Source organism: Rhinatrema bivittatum, chromosome 4, assembly GCF_901001135.1.
Source record: "Rhinatrema bivittatum chromosome 4, aRhiBiv1.1, whole genome shotgun sequence".
Lineage (NCBI taxonomy): Eukaryota > Metazoa > Chordata > Amphibia > Gymnophiona > Rhinatrematidae > Rhinatrema > Rhinatrema bivittatum.
Window position 1 is genome coordinate 89,528,343 of NC_042618.1, and position 26,910 is coordinate 89,555,252.

Below are 26,910 nucleotides of genomic sequence, written 5' to 3' on the forward strand. Positions count from 1 at the left end.
TTACCCTGGAAAAAGATCTTGGAGCTGTGGCCAACAAAAAAGAGAAAGCCTGACACTGAAAAGGCCCTTCCTTTACCAATCCCAAGTTTTAACAACCAGGAACAGCGACAGGGCTCAGGAGAAGGGAAGAAAAGATAGCAAGGGAAGCCTTATCTGGTCTTAATTTCTTTTCTTTTAAAAAGGTGGAGACTACTGTGAAAGATGAGAGAAAAAAATGGGGAGCCAAGGAGAAGAGGGGCAATTCCAGTGACCATAGCCAGGAAGAACCCTATTCTAATAATTGGAAGCTCCCTGGTCCACTTGCTATACGCAATTGAGGGAGGGAGTAGAAGACCTTCACCTCAGAGCTGCCCATCCAAATTTCTATCTTCTTCACCCCGTCTAACAAGACCTCAGCTAAGAGCATGGGATGCTTCCCTACCATCTGTTCTGGCAGGCTGAGCTCCAAATGTGAGCCTATATAGCAGTGGTTCCCAACCTTATGCTGGCGACCCCCCCCCCCCCCAGTCAGTCAGGTTTTCAGGATATCCACAATGAACATGCATGAGAGAAAATTTGCATGTTATGGAGGCAGTGCATGCACATTTTCTCATATGCATATTCATTGTGCATATCCTGAAAACCTGACTGGCTGGGAACCACTGCTATATAGAGTAATCTCAGCAAACCTGTTAGTCTCAGTCTCCATCTGCTAGTTGGGAAATATAACCCATGCATCTGGACTGGTCTGGCTGGATAAAGAAAGACTAGAGTTTGATTCCAATAGCATGAAAGAAAGGGCTAGGATGCAGTTTTGATTATTCGGTGCAGCAGTGCACTGCAGTGAACCTGAACCAATGTCATCTCTAGATGCTCTTTAGATTCCAACCTTTTTGCCTTCTCCTTAAAAGCAAAAGCACAATGGAAAGGAGTGGGATACTTAAGGTTGATTGAGAGTTTTATACAAGGCTGAGATATCTGTCTAAACTTGCAAGTCACAGGACAACAGTTACTGGATGCATTTGTAAAATTTAAGAATATGAAATGCTAGATTTACTTTATTCGTACAATGTTTATGTAATACAACTGACAAGTATCAAGAAGTATAAGCAAAACAAAGCTGAGAAAGAATAAAGATTAATAAAAGGAACCTAGACTAAAATCATGCAAGGATTTCACTAATACATTTTTGTAACTGTTTTAGTTCTAATCATGCATAAAAAGAAATTAAGGACTGTGTACACCTAGTGATTAATTTTAACTCACCTCTGGAAATGCTGGTTATAAAGCTGTGTTGGAATATTAAGCAGCCGGAAATAAACAGTTGTAACCCCTCTCAGGTTTTTCTGTTCGTTTTCCCAATTTATGTACATATCCCACAGTCTGTCCGAGCGAAAATCAGTCCCTGCTGCTAGTACACCATGCTCAAAAGTCCTAAAGAAATAAAATTTCAAATGCTATTTCTGAAATCATTTTCTTACAGATAGGGTAAACCCTATCAAGTGAATTTTCAAAATGATTTACATTTGTAAATGTAACTTATCGTAGCAATATGTGAGCAAATCTTGTGCACAATTCAATGGCATATATTGTATCAATTTTCAAAACCCAGTTTTACACATGTAAATGCTTTTTTAAAAAATCAGGCTCTATCTTCATTAATTCTTCCTTCGTTAACATTTATATATTGTAACGCTCAATCTATTAGGCAAAAAACTCCTATCTTTGTAGATATGCTAAATGACAAAAAACCTGATTTTCTGTTAATAACTGAATCATGGCTATCAGACTCAGACATGGTAATTGTAAGCAGTATATGTCCAAATGATTACAGTGCCTTTTTCTGTTTCCCGAAATGGTCGTAGAGGAGGAGGTGTTTTAGCACTTATAAAATCTTCTCTTAGCCCTTTAAAAAAAAAAATGATCTCTAACTTGGCCCCTTTTGAGTTCTTAATTGTATCTACATCATTAAATCTTATTTTAGCATAATGTCCTCCAAACATTCTACACACACATTTATCTAGTTTTCTAGAAACACTCTCTTCATTAGCACTAAACTTAAATGAAACAATAGGCAATTTTAATTTACATGTTAATAGTGATACTCCCTCAATCATCACTCACTACCTCTTTTTTAGATGCTATGTCAGGGTTAGGATGGCACCAATTGATTACAGAACCCACTCATTCTAAGGGTAAAACCTTAGATTTTGTTTTTTTTTATAACCCATCTTATATTACTATATCATTAGCTGATAATAATCAGAAAGTCCCTTGGTTGGATCATCATCTGATATCCTTTTCCATTTCAGTTATAGAGAAAAAAAAAGTATAAATAACTGATAAATACATAAAGAAAAGTTCTCATCTGAGGACTATCAATGAATTCATATCAAACTTGCCTCTGACTGTCAGAAAATGTAGATAAATCTGGAGAAGATTGGAATCATACTATTGTCAAGACTTTAGATATTGCTGCCCCATTTAAAACAAAAACAATTCAGAATAAACCCAATCTTCCATGGTATAATAAGTTGCGCCAATTAAAAACTGCACTTAGGAAAAAGGAACATATATGGCAAAAAACAAAAACAGCAATACAAAAAAATGCCTACTATTGTACATTAAGGATTTAATATGAGAAGTAAATAAAGAAAAAAAAAAAGATTTTATGCAAATAAAATTTCTATAGCAAAAAATAATCCAGCTACGTTATTTAACATAGTTAAATCTTTAACACCCATTCAAAATACAAACCCAAAAGTAGATACCCTGTTTCCCCAAAAATAAGACAGTGTCTTATATTAATTTTTGCTACCAAAGATGCACTAGGCCTTATTTTCAGGGGATGTCTAATAGAGCTGCTGGCTGCCCCTGCGTCAGCCATGTCCCACCAGTGTGCTGTCAGAGAGAGGTAAGAGTGTGCAGTATTCATGGTAGTCAGCTTGGGCTGACTCTGCTGCTTTTGAACCTCTGCACACTGCTTGGAAGGGGTCCCCCGACTGGTACTGCCACCATCCCCAGATGTCAGTAATCTTGCTGCCACTGTCACTGCTGCCACATGGCTATTGGGGAGGCGCCGATTGCTGCTACTGACACTGAAGCTCTTTCTGCTGCCTCCTCTGTGCAGGCCCCGTGGGCTTCCACTTTCTCCATGCTGATCTCGTACATTGTGAGATCCACATAGAGAAAGTGCTATTCTTGCACATTCCCAAAGATTACATGTGCCAATCACTAAAAAGTTATTTTTTTTTTACCTTTGCTGGCTGATGTTAGTTTTCTAATCAGTTGGTCACAGGCTTTTTTTTTGTTTTCCACCTTCCCTTTCTTATTTTTTTGCCAATTCCTTTTATATTGTCCTTTTTTCTTCCGTATTTCTTTTCTCTCCATCTTCTTCCCTCAAACACAGTCAGGTTCTCATTCTCACATGCATTTCTCTCACACACAAACACACACACACACAGGCTCTCACTGTCACATACTGTCTTCTCATACAATCATTCATACACACAGGCTCTCACTGTCACATGCTCTCTCATACAATCATTCATACACACAGGCTCTCACTGTCACATGCTCTCTCATACAATCATTCATACACACAGTCTCTCACTGGCACATGCTGTCTGACACACACCCACATGCTGTCTTGCTCAAGCACAGGCTCTCACTGTCACATACTGTCTCTCATACAATCATTCATACACACCGTCTCTCACTGGCACATGCTGTCTGACTCTCACACACACAGGCTCTCTCTCACTCCCACATGCTGTCTTGCTCAAGCATAGGCTCTCACCGTCACACGCTGTCTCTCTCACACACACACACACACACACACACACACACACACACACACACACAGAGGCTCTCACACGATGCCTCTGCAAACATTCAGATCCTCACTCCCACACACAATCTCTCAACTCATCTCATACACGCATGCACACACCCTCTACAGACCCTCAGCCTCTCTCTCACCTCTGGGCCTCCTCTTCGCGGGTCGCCGCAGGATGGGCTCTGCAGCGGCCCTGAACTTCTCGGGCCGCGGCAGCCCTGCTACCGGGCCTGTTCCTCGGCCCTGCTACCGGGCCTCTTCCTCTTCTTGGGCCGCTGCGACTTGGGATTCGCAGCAGCCCGTGGCGGCTCCTCCTCTTCTGCACGCGCTGATGCTCTTCCTCCTTCCTGCCCACGCGGCACTGGCAACGTTTACTTCCGGGGCCGCACAGGCAGGAAGGAGGAAGAGCATCAGCGCATTTGAACGCGATCTTTTTCTTCGGGCAAGGAGGCTCAGCGGCCGCATGAGCCTCCTTGCACCCGGGGGCATTGGCTCCCCTCGGGATACCACTGCTCGCGTCTGCCCCTAATACCTTGGAAACTTTAAAAAAAAAAAATTGACGTCACAGGATTGACTGGCCCACCAGGGGAAGCCCGATCCCCCGACAGGTCAATCCGCCCCTGTTTACAAGGGATGGCTTACTTTCGGGGGAGGTGTTATATTTAGGAATTCGGCAAAATCTCTACTAGGTCTTATTTTTGGGGGATGTCTTATTTTCGGGGAAACACGGTATCTGTGATCAAATAGCAAATTACTTTCAAACTAAAGTAAATATAACAAGATTTCCTGGGTTTACCCTATCCTAATTATAAAAACCAGATGTCTGTAAATGACTGGTCTACCTTTGACAAAATTATGACTGAAGCAATTCAAAAAATTATAAGTACCGTATTTTCCGGCGTATAAGACGAGTTTTTAACCCCTGAAAATCTTTTCAAAAGTCGGGGGCCTAAGGTTGGTGAAATCCATGAAAGAGGTGGTTTTATTCTTTAATACAGGTAATATTGAAGTTTAAGATAGTCTGGAAACTTACCTGACTCTAAAGATTGGTTAACTATCAAACATATATGATCTGAGAAAAATATTAAAAAGTCATTATCACAAATATAAGGTTTTTATTTATTTTATGTAGCATTGTTTTTATTTGTTTCTCTGCCATTTTACCATCAAGAAATGATTCAGAATGATTAATATGTATTATGATGAGATTTCAGTTTTTAAGTTTGTCACACATTTTCTCTGGTTATCTTAAGCATTGCTGACAGTAATTGACTGTACATCGGATGAGAAATGCACTACTGAGATTTTTTCATAACTGTGGAGTGTTGAAGGTAAATTTATCTTTATACCTGCTGAGAAGTATATATATTGTTAAATATTTAATTCTTAAGCAGGAATTGATAAAATAATCTTGTGGGTATGTTTGATATACTGTTGGATTTTTGTCATCATTTCAAGAATTTACTAATTCAAATTTTAAACAATTAATATTTTTTATCAATATCTGAGATCTTAATTAAGGATTAAAAAAGTTTTTATTTTGTGATAATGACTTTTTAATATTTATAAGATCTTAAAGATGTTGCCAATTTGAGTGTTTTTAGATATTATTGTTAATTTATGTTTGGTTTGTTTGTAGCCCCTGAGGCAGCGGTTTTTGAACCGCGAAACTCGGCCTGAGTCGGGCGATTTTTTGAACACGTCTCTGCTTAATAAACAATTGGAAAAAGATCAGGCATCTATTGTTTGTGTTTATCAACAATGGAAAAACTAAAACATTACCATTTCTCATAAAACAAATACAATCAAGCAATGTCAATCGTAAAAATAAAACCATACTAATAAAAACAAACATTTCAAAACAGATGATGAAAAGAACATCCAATAATTAACTCAAAATTTTTAAATGTACTCAACATTAATAAAATATTTCAAAACAGACATCAAATAAAAAATAAATCATAAACAAAACCCTATTTTCTCCTTACTTGGGAACTTTTGATTGGATTTCCAGTTACCCTGAGATGTCTTGGATTAGTGGGGTGGGGCAGGAACACATACATTTGTATTCCTCTCTGTCATATACACACATTCTATAAACTCACACACACACACGTTGTGAACCACTGCCCTAACTAATATGCATGTAACAGAACACCAGAAACCTAAATTACATCACAAAATCAGCAACAAGCCTGGTCATGTTTCGCTTCTTTGCCTCTATGCATTTGTAACAACTGTTCTGAGAAAACCAGGAATACAAATCCAAAGATGCAATAGAAAGACATCAGGATTATACTAACACGGCTGAGTTGACTTGAGTCTAATGGTAGCCCTATGCCTGGGCAGTGAACAAGGAAAACAAAAGGAAAAATAAAGCAAAATAATGAACTTGGGGGGAGGGGGGGGCATGCAGAAAAATCCTGGCACCTGAAGTTTGGCTCCAGGCATAGTGGAGGAGTTGCTGTTTTTGTCACAGGCATAGGACAGCCTCTTGCTGCTGGGCTAGCTGACAGGAAGGCGAGAAGGAGGAATGGGCTGCGTCTTAGGAAGAAAGCAGCTAAACAGAAAAGGTAAAGAAAAGCAAAACACAGGAACATATAAAATAATTAAATAAAAACCCTGCACAAAACAAACCAATAAAGAAATGGAAGAGGCAAATTACTGGCTCTTAAAAAAAATGTTTTGGCTGACAAGTTTTCTAAATATATTTTTCCACACATGAACTATTTTAAAAACACCTACCTATCTGAGACATACAGATTATTCAAAGCATGGTCTGCCTTCATCACATGAAAAAAAAAAATACTTACACATACTTAGAAAAAACAATAAATCACCAGCTGACTAGACGAGCATCACATTCTATTCCCATCCCAATATGGTTTCTGCAAACATCACAGCACCGAAATCCTCCTCATATCCCTAACCGACTACCTCATTAAAGGCCTGGACAAAGGCCAATTGTACATCTTGGCCCTCCTGGACATATCATCCGCTTTTGACACCGTCAACCATAACATTCTAATAGAGCGCCTTAAAGAAATTGGCATTTCCGGCATCCCTCTTCGCTGGTTTCAATCATACCTAAGCAACAGATATTACAGAGTAAAAATTGGAAACAATGAATCTAAACCAATCAAACTAAAACAGGGTGTCCCAAAGGCTCCTCGCTGTCCTCCACCCTATTCAATAAATACCTCATTCCCCTCTGCCATCTCCTCGCTGAGCTTGGTCTTCCACATTTTATATATGCTGACGACGTACAGATTATCATACCTGCAGTTGCCCATTCAGACCTGGGCAACTGCCCTTGCGGCAATCAGCACCTTGCTTTCAAACAACTACCTCGCTCTAAACGCCGCTAAAACTGAGCTTTTAACTATCTCACCTCATAAGGTCAACTTTAACCTTCCCCTACTTAATTCACCACTCTCCACCACTTTTTCCCCAACATGTACGTAATCTCAGTGTAACATTGGACAATCAATTTAACCTAAAAAAATTCATATTCTCCACTTTGAAAGACTGCTTCTTCAAACTAAAGACTGCTTCTTCAAACTAAAGAAACTGAAACCTCTTCTACATCTCGATGACTTTTGCACAGTACTACAATCCACCATACTGTCGAAAATTGACTACTGCAATGCCATTCTCCTAGGCCTGCCCAAAAACGCTATCCAAATGCTCCAAAATGCCGCCGTTTGTGTTCTCACCAAAGCCCACAGAAATGATCATATCACCCCCATCCTCAAGCAACTGTACTGGCTGCCAATCACTTCCCGGATCCTATACAAGACCCTCACAATCATCCACAAATCACTTCACAATCAAAACGTGCATTGGTTCAATGAGCATCTCCGTTTCGCACCCCTGCCAGACCACCAGAACCCAATTTCTGGCAACACTTCATACACCCTCACCTAAACTTACTAAACTCATGTCCAAAGACTGTGCACTTTCCATAGCCGGTCCCACTTTATGGAACACCATGTCTACTGATCTTCGCCAAGAAACATGCCCAAAGAAATTTAAACAGAACCTTAAGCCCTGGCTATTCAAGCAGGCTTACACTTAAACTACCTGCTCTAACCCTCCTTCCTCCCCTCCCTTCCCCCTTCTCCTACTTTTCAACCCCCCTCTCTAGCTCTTGCCGCACCAATAATCCTGCTGACCAGCTGTTAGTCCCTACCTTATCAACTCACTGCTCCCTCAACCTTGTTCCCCATTAAATTGTGAATACATGTTCACCACAGCCTTTTGCTCTTAAACACATCTTCTCCTCAGCCAATTAAATGCAACCATCTTGTCACTATATTTGGCAATATACGACGACTGTAAATACTCTGTCTCCACTTCCTTTTGTCTTTAAAATTTTTGCATCTCTATACATGGATATATATCTTGAATTGGCAAGACTTTGACTTCTATATTGAATTTGGCAATATACTTTGACTGTAAATATCTTGTCTTCACTTCACTTTATCTGTAAAATGTTTGCATCCCTATACATAGATATATATCCCAAATTGTTAGTTCTAAGCTATTATGATTCGATAGTTCTAAGTTAAATTCCAGTTTGTTTACTGTAAAGCCTTTTTGCTACATTCTGTTCTATGTAAACAGATGTGATGTTCCCAAAGAATGTCTGTCTATAAAAATGCTTAAATAAAATAAATAAAATAAAATACCAACTTACCCTCGTAGGATATTGTTAGACTCAGGATTATTTGGATCCAATGTCTCTTTTAGAAAATTTATGTAATGTATCCAAAGATCAACACTAAGGGGTATTGCCTGAAGGCCTCTGCGATAAACCTAAGAAAACAAACATTAGTTTGTACACTGTCTATATAAACATCCTGTAATGAGAAGCAATACTATATACTACCCTGCTCAACCTTACAAATACAAAATACTAGAATTTTGTTCAAATAATCTTCCTCTACCATGTCTGACTTGAAAATGGATAGAGCATAGTTATACTCTGAACTCCATGTGCAGAGTCTTGATCTTCTATGCACAGCATCTGACCAGTATATGAGGGCAGATTTTGGGGGTACAGATCCATTAGACACTCAATTATAGCATCTGAATAAAAATGCAATAAGACGTGACTAATATAGAAGCATGCACTGAAAAGCCTAACAAACTGTAGTTTGTTAATATTCCTGTCAAAGAGCCCTGCTTTGTAGATTCAAGATGACAAACAAATTGATTTCATCATTTGCCTTATAGCAACCATTTGCTGATCACTTACCTCTTCCGACTGTTTTAGGTTCTGATGTCGCTTTTCGAAGTCTGCATACTTTTTCCAGTACCCATAGCAATATGGATAGTGTGAGAAAAATTTGTCAAAAGCTTTTCTGGCTGCCTTAATGTGATTCTGCAAAAATTAAACACACATTAAATTAAAAATATAACCCAACACAAAAGGCCAATTTAAAAAAAATAATCAGAAAATGGATAAATTATCCAGCTTAATTTAGCCAGATAAGTTAACAGGGATACTAAAACAGAAAACAAAATCTCACTGAATATCCTCGAATAAAGTTATCTGAGTACACAAAAGCCAAAATATTTTGAAACCTATCCACTATATTTGAATATTATTGCTTAGGTTTGAAAGTTATCCATAAACATACCACCGGATAACTAAGTCAACCAGCTACAGTATGCAGCTGGTTAAGAGACTGATCTAGCAGGCATACCAGCCCAATCCCCACTCTCCCACCCCAGTGAAACAAACGCTGGGCACTATACCCAAATCTACCCTCCCCTAAAATATACCAAAAGCATAGAAGGCCTATAGGCCTGAAAAGCCTCCCCATTCTCCTGAAATTTGCAAAATACAATTTAAATATAGGCTCCTTCCTGAAGGTCACCCTCCTATGCCACACCCCAAATGCCTTGCCACCAGGAGCCTGGTACATGTGTCTAGCTCCTGACATGTCCAGCATTGCTTTGACACCATCACTGTCAGCATAAGCTTCCAGCATTCGTGTCAGAGTATTATCCTGGCAGGAATATCAGTATTCTTAATGTAATGCTGGTTATACTGGGAGCTGGAAATATGCACCGAGCTTCTGACGGCAGCAAGGCATTGGGGGGTGGGGGCAGGAGAGTGGGCTTTAGGAGGCCTACCAATTTATTTATTTTTTTGGGGGGGGGAGGGAGGGAGAATTTTTGATTCTAAAGTTCTTTTTGTGGTTGGTGAGGGGAGTGAAATTGGAAGAAAAACAGAACATTTGTTTCACTGGGGGAGGAGGGGACTGGGTCTGTAGGCCCGCTGAGTTTTTTCTTTTTTTGGGGGGCTTGCTATTTAGCCAGCTACATTTGAATATAACTAATTAAGGTACAGTTATCCAGGAACACATTTCTAGATAATTAACCCTGCTCTTAGGAATGTCCAGATATAGCCAAATAATTTATTCTGCTAACTGAATATCTGAATTTGCTGGATAAGTTATTTGGATTATTGAACACTGCGGCAGAATACCCCCCCTCAAAGCCTCCAATGTATTCAGATAAAATTTGTCTGGTTAACCTATCTGTACAAAAATCTTTATCCAGCTAAGTTGATAGGAGCTCAGAAGTTATCTAGGTAAACCCCTTTTAATATCAACCTCCAAATATTTTTTTTAAAAGACTTACTAAACGTTTATGGAAAAAGCAAGTCTGCTTGAACGAATGGTGTTTTCCATAGATAACATGAATTAGCCATGAAACGTGGCTTCACCTGGTGGCACCGGACAGACTAGTCTCTCCGAACTATTAGAAATTTTAGCTCTACTGAGCGGGAGACAGCAGTCTAGCTTCCGCCCAGGATACTGCCTGAGCCTTAGTGGAATGAGCTTTAACCTGGAAGGGTAATGGCTTTCCTGCCTCTACACAGGCGCCCGTGATCACTTCCTCAATCCAGTGAGCTATGGTAGCCCACGAAGCTGGTTCGACCTGTCCCTTCCACCATGAAGAACAAACAAGCAGTCTGGTCTTGCACACTGGTTTTGAAACTTCCAGATACCGCACCAAAAATCTACTGACCTTTAAATGACGAAGGAGGTGGTATTCTTCCGTGTCCTTGTAGCTATCTAGGGAGAGCAACAAAATGGACTGATTCAAATGAAACTCCGAGACTACCTTGGGCAAGAAGGATGGAACGGTACAAAATTGTAATGTTCCTGGAGCGATCTGGAGGAACGGTTCCTGACACGGCAATGCCTGTAGCTCAGAGATGCGACTAGCTGAGCATATCGCCACCAGGAACACAGTTTTCAGGGTTAATAAGCGCAAGGAAAGACTGAGCAGTGGTCAAAAGGAGGTCCCTGCCAAAAACTCCAAAATCAGATTAAGATTCCACAAGGGAACCAGCCACCATAGGGGTGGCCAGAGGTGTTTTACCCCTTTCAGAAAATGGGACATGTCCAGATGCGCAGACAGGCAGGTTCCATTCACTAGCACCTGAAACATGAGAGAGCTGCTTCCTGGACCTTCAAGGAGGTAAGGGCCAGTCCTATATTCAAGCCATCCTGTAAAAATTCCAGAAACCAGTGGGATTTTGATTGTCCGAGGGGCAACACCATGTTGCTTGCACCAGGCCTCAAATACTCTCCAAACCCGCACATACGCTAAGGCCGTAGAGAACTTCTACACGCAGAGCAACGTGGTAATTACTGCCGCCGAATACCCACGCTTCATCAGGCGAGCCCTTTCAAGGGCCAAACCATAAAACAGAATAGAGTCGTGATCCTCGTGAAGGACTGGACCTTGCTGGAGCACATCCCTGTGTGGTGAGAGGCACAGGGGGTCTCCACAAGGAGTCTCCACATGTCTGCATACCATGGATGTCTGGGCCAATCTGGAGCTACTAGTAGGGCTAATCCCATGTGGTGCTCAATCCTGCAAGTGACCCTGCCCAGCAGGGGCCACGGAGGGAAGGCGTATAGTAAGTCCTTTTCTGACCAGATCTGAGCAAGGGCGTCTATCCCCAGACACCACTGATCTCTTCTGCGACTGAAAAAAAAGAAAAAAATCTGGGAACATTTGCATTGTGAGATGCAACCAGTGGGACGATTGACGGAAGGCTGCTATGATCTACCACCAGCTGAAAGGCTTTAGCCGTCAACACCCAGTCTTCCTGGATGCAATTCCATAAGGAGATACAATTCCAGTGACACTTGCTGGCTCTTGGTTTCCCCCAGGCCGTTGAAGAAGGCTACCATTGTTGCATTGTCTGACATCACGTGGACCGCCTGACTCTGGAGTATGTGGCGGAACAGTAGACACGCCAATCTGACTGCCCGGGCTTCTAGGCGGTTTATGTTTCAGAATGCTTTTACCTTGGTCCAAACGCCCCTGGGCTGTCAGTTCCTGACAGTGAGCTCCCCAACCCCAGAGGCTTGCATCTATCGTGAGGACTAGCCAGTTTGGTGGGGACAGGCTTACACCCTTGCCTAGGTGAGCTTCCTGCAGCCACCACTGGAGCTGAGAACATACTTCCATTGGTAGGTGGAGGTGAATCGAATAGTCTTGAGACAGCGGGTTCCAACATGTGAGCAGGGAGTGTTGAAATGGTCACATGTGTGCCCTCGCCCATGGTACTTTTCAGGGTTGACGCCATCAAACCAAGGACCTGAAGATAGCTCCACACCTTGGGGCATATCATGTTTGTCAAGCGACGCACTTGGGATATCAACTTCCTTATCCTCGAGAGCAAGAGGAACACCTTGCCCTGCTTGGTGTCGAACTGGACTCCCAGATATTCAAAGGACTGGGAGGACTTGAGGCTGCTTTTGTCCATGTTTATGACTCAACCAAGCTCCTGAAGAAGGGATGTCACCCTACTGGTCACCTGGAGACACTCTTCCAAAGACTTCGCCTAGATCAACCAGTAGTCCAAGTACAGGTGCACCGGGATTCCCTCTTTCCTCAGTGATGCCGCTACGACCACCATTATCTTGGAAAATATTCTGGAGGCGATGGCCAGGGTGAAGGGCAGAGCCCAGTACCACAAAGCGTAAGAAATGCTGATGTTCTTGCCGGATTGGAATATGAAGGTAGGCCTCAGAGGTCCAGGAAGGTTAAGAACTTTCCCGGTTGTATGGCCATTATCACGGAGAGCAGAGTTTCCATGTGGAAATGAATTACCCCTAGGTGTCTGTGGACACAAGGTCCAGGATGGGGCGAAAAGAACCCTCCTTCTTGGGTACGTTGAAATAGATGGAATAACGCCCCGTATTTTCCTGGGGCGCAGGTACTGGAATTATAGCCCTCAATATGAGGAGCTTTATCAAGGTAGACTCCACTGCCTGCTTCTTGTGCTGGGAGTGGCAAGGAGACATCACTTACATGTCCCTGGAGTGCTGCATAACTCCAGCGGGTATCTTTCTTGTATGACATCCAGTACCCATTTGTCTGATGTGATCTCGACCCACCACTGGTAAAAGAGGGATAGTCGACCCACTATATCAGAGCTTTCCAAAGTGTGTGTCGCCTGAGGTGTGCCGCGCAAGCCCAGTGCACGTGACACACCGGCAAGTGGGAGCCAACGCGGCCGCCGGTGGACCTCATCCCACTGGCGGCTGAGCAGCGAAGAATCGCTGTGCTGTGTGCCGGAGACACACAGCAGGAAGATCGGCAGAGCCGTGGTGGAGGTTACGTCACCACAGCCCGAAGATAAAGGTCACGCAGGTGCTCCTCCTCCTTCCTGCCCACGCGGCCCCGGAAGAAAAATGTTGCCAGAGCCGCACGGGCAGGAAGGAGGCAGAGCATCAGCCGCGTGCAGAAGAGGAGCAGCGTTGTTGCAGCGTGCGAGAAGAGGCGGCGGCCCGGTAGCAGGGTCCCAACCACGGATCGGCCCACGAAGAACAGGGACACCGCTGCTGCGGATCGCCCGCAAAGAACAGGGACGCCGCTGCCGCGGATCGGCCCGCGAAGAACAGGACGCCGCTGCCGCGGATCGACCCTCGAAGAACAGGACGCCGCTGCAGAGCCCATCCTGCAGCGACCCGTGAAGAGGAGCCCAGAGGTAAGAGAGAGGCTGAGGGCCCGTAGAGTGCGTGTATGAGATGAGAGACAGCATGTGCCAGTGAGAGCCTGTGTGTATGAATGATTGTATGAGAGAGAGCATGTGACAGTGAGAGTCTGTACTTGAGCAAGACAGCATGTGGGAGTGAGAGAGAGCCTGGATGTGTGAGAGTCAGACACCATGTGCAAGAGAGAGACTGTGTATGAATGATTGTATGAGAGAGAGCATGTGAGAGCCTGTGTGTGTGTGTGTGAGAGAGAGAGAGAAAGCATGTGAGAATGAGAACCTGACTGTATGTTTGAGGGAAGAAGATAGATGGAGAGAAAAGAAATAGAAAAAAAAAAAGACAATATGAAATGAATTGGCAAAAAAAAAAAAGAAAGTGGAGGTGGAACAAAAAAGCCTGTGACCAACCGATTAGAAAACTAAGATCAGACAGCAAAGGTAAAAAAAAAAAAATTACTTTTTACTGATTGGCACATGTAATCTTTGGTAATGTGCATGAGTAGCACTTTCTCTATGCGGATCTCAATGCACGAGATCAACATGGAGGAAGTGGAAACCCACGGGGCCTGCACAGAGGAGGCAGCAGAATGGGCTTCAGTGCCAATAGCAGCAATCAGCGCCTCCCAAATAGCCATGCAGCATCAGTGACAGTGGCAGCAGAATAATGAGAGAGGCTCAGAGGTTGCTGGCAAAAGAGAGGGGGGTCTGCCTTTAGTGTGTGCATGTGTATGAATGGGAGTCTGCCTGGGGTTGTATGTGTGTGAATGCATGGGTGAGCTTGCCTGGGGGTGTGTGTTTTTGAGGGAGCCAGAGAGAGTGAGAGCATGAGTGTGTATGAGAAAATCCAGGGGAGTAAGAGTTTGTGTGGGGGGTTGTGTGGAGGGGGAGAGAGTGTCTTAGAGCCTGAGAGTGTGTCAGTGTCTGTGAGAGCGAGAAGTTATGGTGGGTATAAGAGCATGAATATGTATGTATGTGACAATGTATGTGCGAGAGAGAATGGATATGTGAGTATGTGTGAGAGAGGATAACCTCCTAATCCTTGACAATATCAGGGTGACTGGAAATCAAGAGCTCCCACGTATGGCCAGCAGGGGCTTTTTAAAATCCTTATTAGTTTTAATTATTGGGTGTTATTTGATATGTGCTGTTTTTAAATATTTTATTGGTATTTGGGAAATTGTAAAAAATGTATATGATTTTAATTAATAGAAATTCTTTTTATCAGTAGTTTTAAAATATTCTTTTATTAGTATGGTTTTACTATTATAACTGATGCTTTATGTTTCTTGATTTTATTTGTTTTATGAGGAATGGTGGTTCTGTTTTTCCATTGTTAATAAACAGAGTCTGGCTTCTTGGGGTTTCCATTTCAGTTTTTGTCTAATTTGTGCTCCTTTATTTTGTATTCTGTATTTGGTGAGGGTCTATCTCTGCTCTGTGTGTGTCACCATGATGAGAGATTCTGCTAGCATAGGGATCTATAGCAATCTGGTTTGTTTTGTTTCCTCAGTAGGTGGTGTATTGGTATTCTAGGACCCAGTGTAATATTTACCCTTGCTTATTCACAGGTAGGGTTATTGTTGTTTGAGTCCTTGGTGTTATTACTGTTATGTTACAATGGGATTGCAGTATAGATTTTGAGTGTCTTTTTTGCAAGGTTTTGTGTTAGTTCACAATGTGCCTGGCAGTGGAAGGTGTTTGTGCTGCTGTTACTGTGAGGTGACACCAGAATTTGAAAATATCTTTTAGTATGATGAGCTGTAAGGGAAACATCCAAGCTCCATTGTTTGGGGGAATTTCAGTGGATGCACAGAGTTACAGAACTGGAGGTGCAGGATTTATATTGACATTCTGTCCCTTCCTATAAATTCCAGACTTCACTCTCATAGCGATATAGAATTAGTTGAATGAGGCTATCAAATAATTATATAGTGTGAAACTGGCCAGCTTTTTAAAGTTACACAGAAGACCCTTTGGACTTTCTTATTAACACCAAATATTCAAAAGCTGTGTTCATCCCAAGCTCATATATCTCATTAAAGAGGTAAATTGAATAACACAATAACTCTGTTTTATTATTGTTATTCATAAATTAGAACAACATTAATCTTGGAATATTATATATTTTTAATATAAATGAAAGGTTTTCACAAGATAGGTTGTGTCGTGAAACATTTTATTATGTATATATTTAAGGAAACATACATAAATTGTCAAAATACATTCGTTCGTTTAACCTTTAACCTCTGGTTTGCTAGTAGACTGAATTACTGTGTCCCGAAATTATGTTTGTCTAAAAAGTGTGTCACCAACATGAAAAGTTTGGAAAGCTCTGCACTATATCCTCGTTCCGTGGATGGTTGGCAAAACTTCATTGGGGAGTTCAGGCTGAACTTGAACCTGCTCCTCTCTTGGGCTGTCGGCTCCGAAAGGACAGACCTCCCAGAGGACCGAGACCTCCGAAATGTCGAGTTTCTGTAGGGCCGAAAGCGTTGGGCACCCCTGGATAGACCTCTCATAGGTGAGGGGCGCTGTACCTGCTTTCCTCTTATCTTCTGGTAGCTGAGGCACTGGAGATTTCCCCCAGTTACTAGCCAGCTTTTCCAATTTGCTTCTGAAGAGGAGTGATCCCTTAAAGGGCATCTTTGTGAAGTTTGCCTTAGAGGTCGCGTCTGACGACTAATTTCGCAGCCATAGCTATCTTCTGGCCACATCACAGAGGCCACTCCTCTGGCCGAGGTATGGATTAGGTCAGGACTCGCATAGGCTAAAAGCAGTAGTAGGCTCCATAGCTTCCCTGGAATTTGCCCGAGTCATCCACCTCTCTAGAGAGCAGCAGGCATGAGCGAGCAAACCAGGGCATAACAGGAAGCAATCTGTAAGGTCACGTCAAAGGCTTAAGGATGGACTCCATCCGCCTATCATACACATTCTTTAAGGCCGCTCCTCCCTCCACTTGGATAGTTGTTTGCTTCAAAACAGCGCAGAGCAGCGCATCAACTTTAGGGAAGCACAGATGTTCTCTCGCCACTGGATCCAGTAGGTACAGAGCTTCTAATGATCGACCACCTTTAAAACTCGCTTCAGGGGTATCCCCTTTCAGGTCAATCAATTCCTGGATGGCTCCCAGTACCGGAAAATAGTAAGAGGCATTCCGTAGAGACAGCAGAATGGGATTCTTCTTTGGTCCCGTCATGGAGTCCGCCCCAGGAACTCCCAGTGTCTTCAGGGTCTGGGAAACCAGGGCTGGCAATTCATCTCTATGGAAAAAACGTAACATGGTCAGATATGGTTCTAAACCTAGAGGGATTTCTCCATCTTCCAAGGACTCTAGATCCCCTTCTTTGTCTGTACTGTCTGGGTCCCTGCTAGGGATACCCTTGATTAGGCGAGGCATGTCTCGAGGTCTGCCGCTAGCCAGTAAGGCCTCTCTCCCCCAGCCCTGTGGTTCCATCTGGACAGAGGCAAGTGAAGCAGACTGCACCTGTATGAAGGTTTGAAGGCCTCGAAAAATTTCCACCCAAGAGAAGGCATCTGGGTCCATACCTAGCCCAGGAAGTAATGAGTAGGTGCCACTAAATTTCCCTCTCCCACAGAAGACCCAGCCCTGGGATTACTCGGATCCGGGGTACTTCCAGTTAAGGTTGTGGCTGGCTGGCCCATCCTCAGAATGGGTGGAGTCGGGCTTGGTAAAGTCTGAGGAGGCCAACTCTCCCTGGGCCTCCTCACAGTGCTGATGTAAATAAGAACCCAGGTCAGAATATGTAGCCCTATTATGACACTTTAGGTACAAAAACTGTATCTATGATGTATAAATCAATCTCAATAACTAGAAAAACATCAAACTCCAAGCTGATGATATACCGCTATTATTAAATTGGTTAATTTAGAAGCATGGAAACTTCAAACACCGACGGGAGCCTTCTCCACTTCAAAAGTTGTTTCTCACACTGCCAATTTTGCAGTGTAGATTGTACTTTTTTGTTTTACAGCCAAATGTGTAACTTAAGGCTGTGTATTATGTTTCAACTATTAGTTTCCATACTAAGATGAAAATTACAGAAATTTTTCAAAAGATCTTTTAACTTTTTAAACGCTCATAATAAAAGACACAGGCACTTATCGTTGTAGAGCAAAAAATATACTCAGGAACAGCCAAACCTGACAGGCTCGTGTTTTGTTCACTTCATCAGGGGTGGCGATTAAATTATATTCTTTATCTAAGAGACAAAGGCAATCAATACTGCTTGTATTTTTAAACTTCTCAAGAATTTAAAAAACTATTATACTGGATTACAATCGTTCTTTGTGTCATTATGTTTTCCTTGCTCTGCTGCTCGGTCTCAGCTTTACCAAACCAGGATCCATTTTCTTACTACAAGTTTTTAAACTACTTCAAGACTAGCCAATCAGTGTGTTAGAGCAGAATTGAATCACCAATGAGGGTTTAGAGTAATGTAGTCCATTCAACGCAGTCATTTAAACCACCAGGTGCCTGTGAAGAGAGAGTAAAGATCCACCACTGCTTGCGATAGTTCAACTGACAGCTGAGATCGCCGCCGCGGGGATTTTGTATAATTTGCTCTAAAATAGTCCATTTAAGTTGTTTGAACGTATGATGTGCTTGAAGGCAATGTTTAACGATTCTATGTTCGCGCAACCCCGTTTTAATCTGCTACAGGGCGGGAGGCTGCCCATGGTCCAGTTAGCTCTGCCTTTACAAAAGCTGCATCCTCTCGGGCCCGAACATCCAGGCGATAGAACCTGGAGAAGGTGTGCAAAGAAGACCACGTCGACGGGAGACAGTAGCTTAGCTTCCACCCAGGATAAGGCCTGGGCCCTAGTGGAAGGAGCTTTAACCTGAAAGGGTAATGGCTTCCCTGCCTCAACATAAGCTCCCGTTATCATCTCCTTGATCCAGCAAGCTATGGTAGCTTGCGAAGCTGCTTCGCCTTGTTTCCTTCCACCATGAAGAACAAACAAGCGGTCCATCTTGCGCACCGGTTCCGAGATTTCTAGATATCGCACGAAAAGCCTATTGACATTCAAATGGCAGAGGAGGCAGTAGTCTTCCGTGTCCTTGTGTTTACCCAGGGACAGTAAGGAAATGGATTGATTCAAGTGAAACTCAGACTACCTTGGGCAAGAAGGAAGGAACAGTGCGAAGCTTTAATGCTCCTGGAGTCATCTGGAAGAATGGTTCCTGACAACAATGCCTGTGGTTCTGAGATGAGACGAGTCGAGCATATTGCTACCAAGAACACAGTCTTTAGCGTTAACAGGCGCAGGGATAAACTGAGCAGCAGCCAAAAGGAGGGCCCTGCTAAAAATATCCAATACTAGATTAAGATTCCACAGGGAAACTGGCCACCGCAAGGGTGGTCAAAGGTGTTTAACCCCTTTTGTTGGAAAAGGGCCAAGTCCAGATGTGCTGACAGTCTGGCTCCGTTCACCTCGCCTTTGAAATAGGAGAGATGTGCTACCTGGACCTTCAAAAGGAGGTTAAGGGACAATCCTTTATTCAGGCCATCCTGTAAAAACTCCAAAGCCATAGGGATTTTGGTCGACCAAGGGACCAGGCTTCAATTATTCTCCAGATCCGCATATACGCTAAGGACGTCAAGAACTTCCATGTGCGGAGCAAGGTGGAAATTACTGCCACCGAATATCCACGCTTCCTTAGGCGAGCCCTCTCAAGGGCCAGACTAAGACAAAATCGTGTTGGGTTCTCATGAAGGATCGGACCTTGTTAAAGCAGGTCCCTGTGCGGAGGGAGATAAGAGGGTCTCCACCAAAAGCTTCCACATGTCTACATATCACAGGCATCTGGGCCAATCTGAGGCCACAGGAGGACTAATCCCCTGTGACGTTCGAACTTGCGAATGACCTTGCCCCAGCAGAGGCCACAGAGGGAAGGCATACGATAAGTCTTCCTTTGGCCAGGTCTAAACAAGGGCATCGATCCCTTGGGAACACTGATCTCTTCTGTGACTGAAGAATCGGGAGACCTTTGCATTGTGAGATACGGCCAGCAGGTCTTCAGACGCGAGGCCCCAGCGATCTACCAGGAGCTGAAAGGCCCTGGCTGACAACACCCATTCTTCTGGATCCAGAATCTCCCCGCTGAGAAAGTCTGCTCTAATGTTGTCTTTTCCCTCTAAGTAGGAGGCTGAGATCCTCTGTAGATTCAATTCCACCCATTCCATAAGGAGATCTATCTCCAGAGATACTTGCTGGGTTTTGGTTCCTCCCTGGCAGTTGATGTAGACTACTGTTGTGTTGTCCAACATCACATGGACTGCCCGACCCCAGAGTATGTGGCTGAACTGTAAACACTCTAATCTGATTGCCCGGGCTTCCAGGCGGTTTATGTTCTAGTGTGCCTCTTTGCTTCAAAGCCCCTTGGTTGTCAGCTCCTGACAGTGAGCTCTCAACCCTCGGAGGCGCGTGTCAGTTGTGAGGACTATCTAATTTGGAGGTGACAGGTTTACACCCTTGCTCAGGTGAACTTCCTGTAGCCACCACTGGAGCAGAGAACATACTTCAATCGGTAGGTGGAGGCGAACGTGACAGCGTTCCACGGGTTCCAACGTGACAGCAAAGAGCTCTGGAGTGGAAGCATATGAGCACTCGCCCACGGTACTACCTCCAGGATTGACTCCATCAGACCTAGGACCTGAAGGTAGCTCCACACCCTGGGCCGCATTGTATTCGTCAACCAACGCACTTGGCACATCAGCTTCCTTATCCTCAAGGGAGGGTGGAAGTCCTTGTCCTGCCCTTGGTGTTGAACCGGACTCCCAGATACGTTAAGGACTGGGAGGGCTTGAGACTGCTTTTGTCCATGTTGATAACCCAACCAAGTTCGTCACCATGCTGGTCACCTGGAGACTAACGACTTTGCCCGGGTCAACCTGTCGTCCAAGTAAGGGTACATCAGGATCCCTTCTTTCCTCAGTGCCGCCGCCACGACCACTATAATTTTGGAAAATGTTCTGGGGGCGATGGCCAGGCCGAAGGGCAACGCCCGGAACCGATAATGGCAGCCCAGCACCGCAAAGCATAGGAAATGCTGGTGGTCTTGTTGAATTGAAGTATGAAGGTAGGCCTCTGAGAGGTCCAGAGATGTTAAGAACTCTCCCGGTTGTATGGCCATTATGATGGAGTGTAGAGTCTCCATGCAGAAATGAATTACGCACAGGTGATGATTGATGCTCTTGAGGTCTAGGATGGGGTGAAAGGAACCCTCCTTCTTGGGTATGATGAAAGATGGAATAATGCCCTGTATTTTCCTGGAGTGTAGGTACTGGAATTATAGCCCTCAAATTGAGGAGCTTTATCAAAGTAGATTCCACTGCCAGATTCTTGTGCTGGGAGTGGCAAGGAGACATCATGAACATGTCCCGAGGGAATGCTGTGAAATTCCAGCACGTATGCTTTTCGTATCATATCCAAAACCATTTGTCTGACATGATCTTGACCCACCGCTGGTAGAAGAGGGATAATCATAAGAACATAAGAAATTGCCATGGTGGGTCAGACCAAGGGTCCATCAAGCCCAGCATCCTGTTTCCAACAGAGGCCAAACCAGGCCAGAGGCCAAACCAGGCCACAAGAACCTGACCCCCTATCTCCTCGCCCTGTGGATGGATCGGCAAAACATCATTGGGAAATTCAGGCAGAACCTGAACCCAAACCAGCCCCTCTTTTTGGTTGTCTGCACTGAAAGGACAAACTTTCGAGGGCCTAGACATCTAAAATGACGAGTTCCTATAGGGCCGAAAGCACTGGGAGCCCCTGGTCCGACCCCTCATAGGTGAGGGGCACTGCGACTTCTCATTTCTTCCAGTAGGTGAGGCACTGGAGATTCACCCCTCTTACTGGCCAGCTTTTCCAATTCGCTTCCAAATAGGGATCATTTAAAGGGCATCGTTGTGAGGTCTGCCTTAGAAGACACGTTCACTGACCAATTTTGAAGCCATAGTTGTCTTCTGGCCGCCACCACTGAGGTCACTCTTCTGACCAAGGTACAAACTAGGTCAGAGTGTCTGCTGGGAAGGCCGTGGCGGGCTCCATAGCCTCTCTGGACTAAGTCCCTGAGCTATCTGCCTCCTTCGAGAGAATCAGGCACGAGCGAGCCACTAGGGCATAACAGGAAGCAATCTGTAGTGTCATTTCTGTCACAAAGGCTTGCTTAAGGATGGACTCAGTCTATCATGCACATCCTTTAAGGCCACTCCTCCCTCCATTGAGATAGCTGTTCACTTCGAAACAGCACAGACCAGGGAGTCCACTTTAGGAAAACGCATGCGTTGTGGCCGTTGGGTCCAGGGGGTACAGGGACTCCAATGTCAGATCTCCTTTAAAGCTGGCTTCCGGGGCATCCCATTTCAGGTCAATCAACTCCTGGATGGCTTCCAGCATTAGAAAATAGTAAGAGGCTTTCCATAGCGATACCAGGATGGGATTCTTCTTTGGTTCAGTCATAGGATCCGTGCCAGGAACTTCCAGAGTCTTCAGGGTCTGGGAAACCAGGGCCGGCAATTCCTCTTTATGGAAAAACCGTAACATGGTCTGGTATGGCTCCAAGCCTGGAGGGATTTCCCCATCCTCCAGTGAGCCTGCATCCCCTTCATTGTCCGTGGTGTCTGTGTCCCTGTCAGGGATACCCTTGGGGAGACGAGGCATGTCTCGAGGCATGCTGAAAGGGCTGAGAGAGCAAGGCCTTCCTGGATGGGGTTCAGTTCAGACAGGGGCCGGAGAGACTGACTGCGCCTGTACGAAGGCTTGAAGGCCTTGGAAAAATTCTACCCAAGAAAAGGCCGCCGGGTCCATACCTAGCCCAGGAGGAACTGGAGTAGGTGCCGCTGAATTGCTCTCTGCCAAGGCGGACGCAGTCCCGGGATTACTCAGATCCAAGGTGCTACCGGATAAGATCGTGGCTGACCTACCTTCCAAATGGGAGGAGCCGGGATTGGAAAGTTTCTGGGAGTCCAAACTTCGCTGGGCCTCCTGTCAGTGCTGACACAGGAATGACCCCAGGTCAGACTATGCAGCCCTAATAACAGGCAGCACAAAGTGAGCGTTTGTGCTTCTTTGCTGCCAGGGCCATAATCAGAGATAACTTGTGCGTTCAGCTGGCTAGCACACGATTCGAGCAGGCACAGATCCGACCCGAAGCATGTAAGTATAAGCGCCTCTAAGCACAAATGTATGTGCGCACTTATGCACGCAGGTAGGCGCACAGCGTGTGTGCAGAGCCAACTCGCACCACGCGTACTAAGGGTCTATGAGGGGCAATGGCGATGACGCACAAAACCGTGCGCAAGATGGCGGTGCTGCAGCCTGCCACATGGTGAGCCCACCGAGCCTGAAGCGGGGCCTAGCTCATCGGGGAACCGCTCAACCCGCTCGGAAGCCCCCTTCCCTTGCCTGGATGAGATCGGGAACATCGTCTGTACGACGCGCCGAGCAAGGAGACCAGAGGAAAGACTTAATGAAGCCCTTCCCCGTCTCTGAATCAGAGGAGTCCTCTTCTCGTTTTAACTTACCTGGGCTCAGCACTTACCAGCTGAGTACAGAGACGGTCTCTGGTTGCGGGGGGAGAGAGCTTTGGCTGTCACCACCGCGCTTGGCTTCCTGCACCCGCAGCCTTTCAGCTGCTTCAGCAGCAACTGCAGGAGCTGGCTACCGGACCAAGGCACAACTCTGAGGGATCTTGGAAATCGCCTCAGGATTTCTCAACTGGGGGAGGGACCTTTAGGTATCATCGGAGAGCAGGGCTCAATCGAACTTCAATTTAAAGGTAAATTTTCCTCTAATGTGTACTGCAATCCCACTATACTACCAATGCTGGTGTAGGGAAAGCACATCCACATCTGCTAGGAGACAGAGATATAGGAGGGCATAGGTCACTGTTGGGGTATATCTAAGGTGATGTCAGCTTTGAAACCTGTCTCCATCTGCTAGCAGGGGAGCACATTTGTCCTGAGTCCATCTGGCTACATGCTAGGAAATCAAGAATTAAGATTTAAAAGCAGTCTCAAAAAGGTGGGGTTTTAGACTGGATTTAAGTAAGACATGATGGAGAAAATCTATTCACGGTATATGGTGCAGCCAGATAGAAAGCATGGAGTCGGGAATTGGTGATAGAGGATAAGGGCATAGTGACTTGCCTGATGAGCTGAGTGCATGACGAGGGTGTAGATAAGAGAGTAGCAGTGGTAGCGAGGAACTGCAGAATGCAAGCTCTTGTATTTAAAAAAAAAAAAAGCAGCTTGAACTATATGGGAATGAATAGGGAGCTATGTAGTGACCTGTGAAGAGGGGTTTTAACCATAAACAGGTCACTGGAGACTTAGGAAAGGGCTGTTTCTGTGGAACGTAGAATGTGAAAACCAAATCGGAGAGGATCAAGAATGGCTTATGCTGAGTTCTTAACTTGATATTATGTTTCTGTCCATTGTGATAGATTTTACTGTTTCTCCATTTTTAAATTTTATTATTCTGAACAGTTTTTAGTTAAACATATACCTGTATATGAATTATTTTATGTTTTGCTTTAACAAGATTATATACATTTAATATGTAAATCACCTAGAGCTTCAGCAGTTAGGTGATGAACAAACGCAAATAAATACTAGATACTAAAAAGTCAAGACAGTGGCAGTAAACAGCATGTTCAAGTAGTTTGGAAGCAAAAGGGAGGAGGGAGATGGGATGACAGTTGGCAGAGCAGGTAGGGTCCAGTAAGGATTTTCTGAGTGCTGTAATTACAATATGTTTGAAGGCATCAGGAACAGTAGCAGCGGAAAGGGACAGTGGATGTGAAGGATGGTTGGGATGCCTGCAGTGGAAACAGAGCCGAGGAACTGGGTGGTAATGAGGTCAGAGGAACAAGTAAGAGTTTTGAGGAGGAGAGAAGATGGGCAGTTTCCTCTACTGTGACTTCAAAAAATGAAGAGAGAATGGCAGAGGCAGGGGAAGGGGAGAGGGAGATAGAAGTGATCTGGTTGAAAACCCAAGACTAATTTTGTGAATCTTGTCATGGAAGTAGTCAGCCATAGTCTGGACTGAGTGTGAAAGGGGACAGAAGGCATCTATTAGTTAAGCTGACTTAGGAAATAGCCACTGATTATTACCAGCATGGGATATATTTAATGTTTGGGTATGTGCCAGGTACTTTTATCCTGGATTGGTCACTGGTGGAAACAGGCCGCTGGGCTTAATGGACCCTCAGTCTGACCCAGTATAGCAATTTCTTATGTTCTTAATTGAGTGTGGCAAAGAAACAGCAAAGACTAATACATCCATCTGAAACTCTTGCATCTAGTCTTGCTTGGCAAGTGCAATAGACTGGAAGAAGGTCAGTATAAATTTGAAATATATGAAATCTGCATGGGCAAAAGATGTCATCCAGAGATATTCTGCAGAGCAGGCATAGGAACGTAGGAAGAGAATTCTAGGAATGAGCCAAGGATTTGGGGGGGGGGGGGGGGGGTGTGGAGAAGAGTGTCTACAGCAGAGAACAGTATAGTTTTGTAAGAAGAAACTGCTTTGCCAGCTGATTCGGACAATATAGTGGAGGAAAGAAGATGAAGTAGTAGCAGAGAGGATAAACAGCCTGAAGATTCGTGAAGGTGTTGATGGTGACTTAAGGCTGTGGGGGAGAACGGTTTAGTGTTAAAGTTATCAGATGATTGTCAGAGAGGAAAAACTGAGGTGGTGAACTCAGACAACAGTTGGAGGAAAGAACTAGGTCAGGGCACTGGCTATGCTTGTGAGCACGAGCAGTAGAGCAGATCTGGAGATCAAATGAGGAGGTGGTTAAGGAAAGGAGATTTGAGGCACGAGTCAAATTGATCATCAATACAGAGGTTTAAGGTCACCAAGAATAAGGGAAGGGGAAGATGGGTCAAGGAAAAAGAGAAGGCAGGAATCAAAGTCAGTGAGAAAGGAGGGGGGGAATTTATCAGGAGATTGATAACAGCTACTTGGAGAGGTAGTCAAATGATTGGATGGAGTAGGACTCAAAGGAAGAAAGAGTACAACTGAGATGGAAGAAGTTAAAACCTACAGAAGAGAGAGCAGGCCCAGCATCACTGGGTGTGAAAAATGTTCAAGTGCACAGGGCGGCACACCCAGGGAGGGGGGGGCAGTGTCAGGAGTAGGGAGAGGCCAGTGCTACCACTGATGGATCCGATCCCATCAGCAATGGAAGAAATACGCCTGTGCAGCTGCTGGTGGACTCCATCCCACCGGCAGCAGAAGAAAAAGAAAGCCCTGTGGCCGCCAGCTGACTCCACCCCACTGGCAGGTGAAGCAGCAGGCAACCGGATCAGAAGATGAAGTTATGCATTGTGAGATGAGAATACAGGATGGGCTAGCAACACGGGTGTTGATTTACTGCAGAGCTAGCACATAGGAGGAGCAATACATTGGCTGCTCTCTGCATTAGTAGAAGCAGCAGCGGAGGAGGAAAGACCAGTCTACATGTGAATGGGAGGCTGCCTGGGTTGGGTGTGTGTGAAAGAGTGAGAGAGAGAGAGAGAGAGAGAGGGAGAGAGGGAGAGAGGGAGAGAGGGAGAGAGGGAGAGAGGGAGAGAGGGAGAGAGGGAGAGAGGGAGAGAGGGAGAGAGGGAGAGAGGGAGAGAGGGAGAGAGGGAGAGAGGGAGAGAGGGAGAGAGAGGGAGCGTATGCATGCGTAAGTGTTTGCATAAGTGTTAGAGAGACTGGAAGCCTGCCTGGTGTGTGTGTGTGGGCTCTTCCCTGCAGATTGCACCAATCCTGCCTCAGCCAAAGGGTCCACGAACACAAAAGGTTGCTGATGCCATGGATCTGGTAGACTTGACATCTTTGCAGACCATTCCAGGTGTAGCCCACAGGCTGCAGGATCAGCAAAGATTTCTGGATCTCCTGCCTGCCTCCATGGACCATCTTTTTTGGAATATTGTTAGTATATTTTTATTTTGATGGTTCTGTATTTATTTTAATTCTTGATTTGTTTGATGTTTGAGGAATGGTGATGTCTGTTTTTTGTTTTTTTTGGTTGCACTGCATA

At 44.6% G+C, this 26,910-nt stretch overlaps 1 protein-coding gene across 2 annotated transcripts in view; it reads right to left on the minus strand.

Annotated features, from left to right (window-relative positions):
• The window catches only part of PRPF39 (pre-mRNA processing factor 39), a 192,117-nt gene that overhangs the window by 110,978 nt on the left and 54,229 nt on the right, over nucleotides 1-26,910 (minus strand). For both annotated transcript variants that reach the window (XM_029598474.1, XM_029598473.1), the window contains 3 exons: nucleotides 9,078-9,203; nucleotides 8,517-8,635; nucleotides 1,246-1,413 (listed from right to left, as the gene is read on the minus strand). In XM_029598474.1, coding sequence (XP_029454334.1) covers nucleotides 1,246-1,413; nucleotides 8,517-8,635; nucleotides 9,078-9,203 — 413 coding nt within the window. The remainder of the gene's footprint in view (nucleotides 1-1,245; nucleotides 1,414-8,516; nucleotides 8,636-9,077; nucleotides 9,204-26,910) is intronic.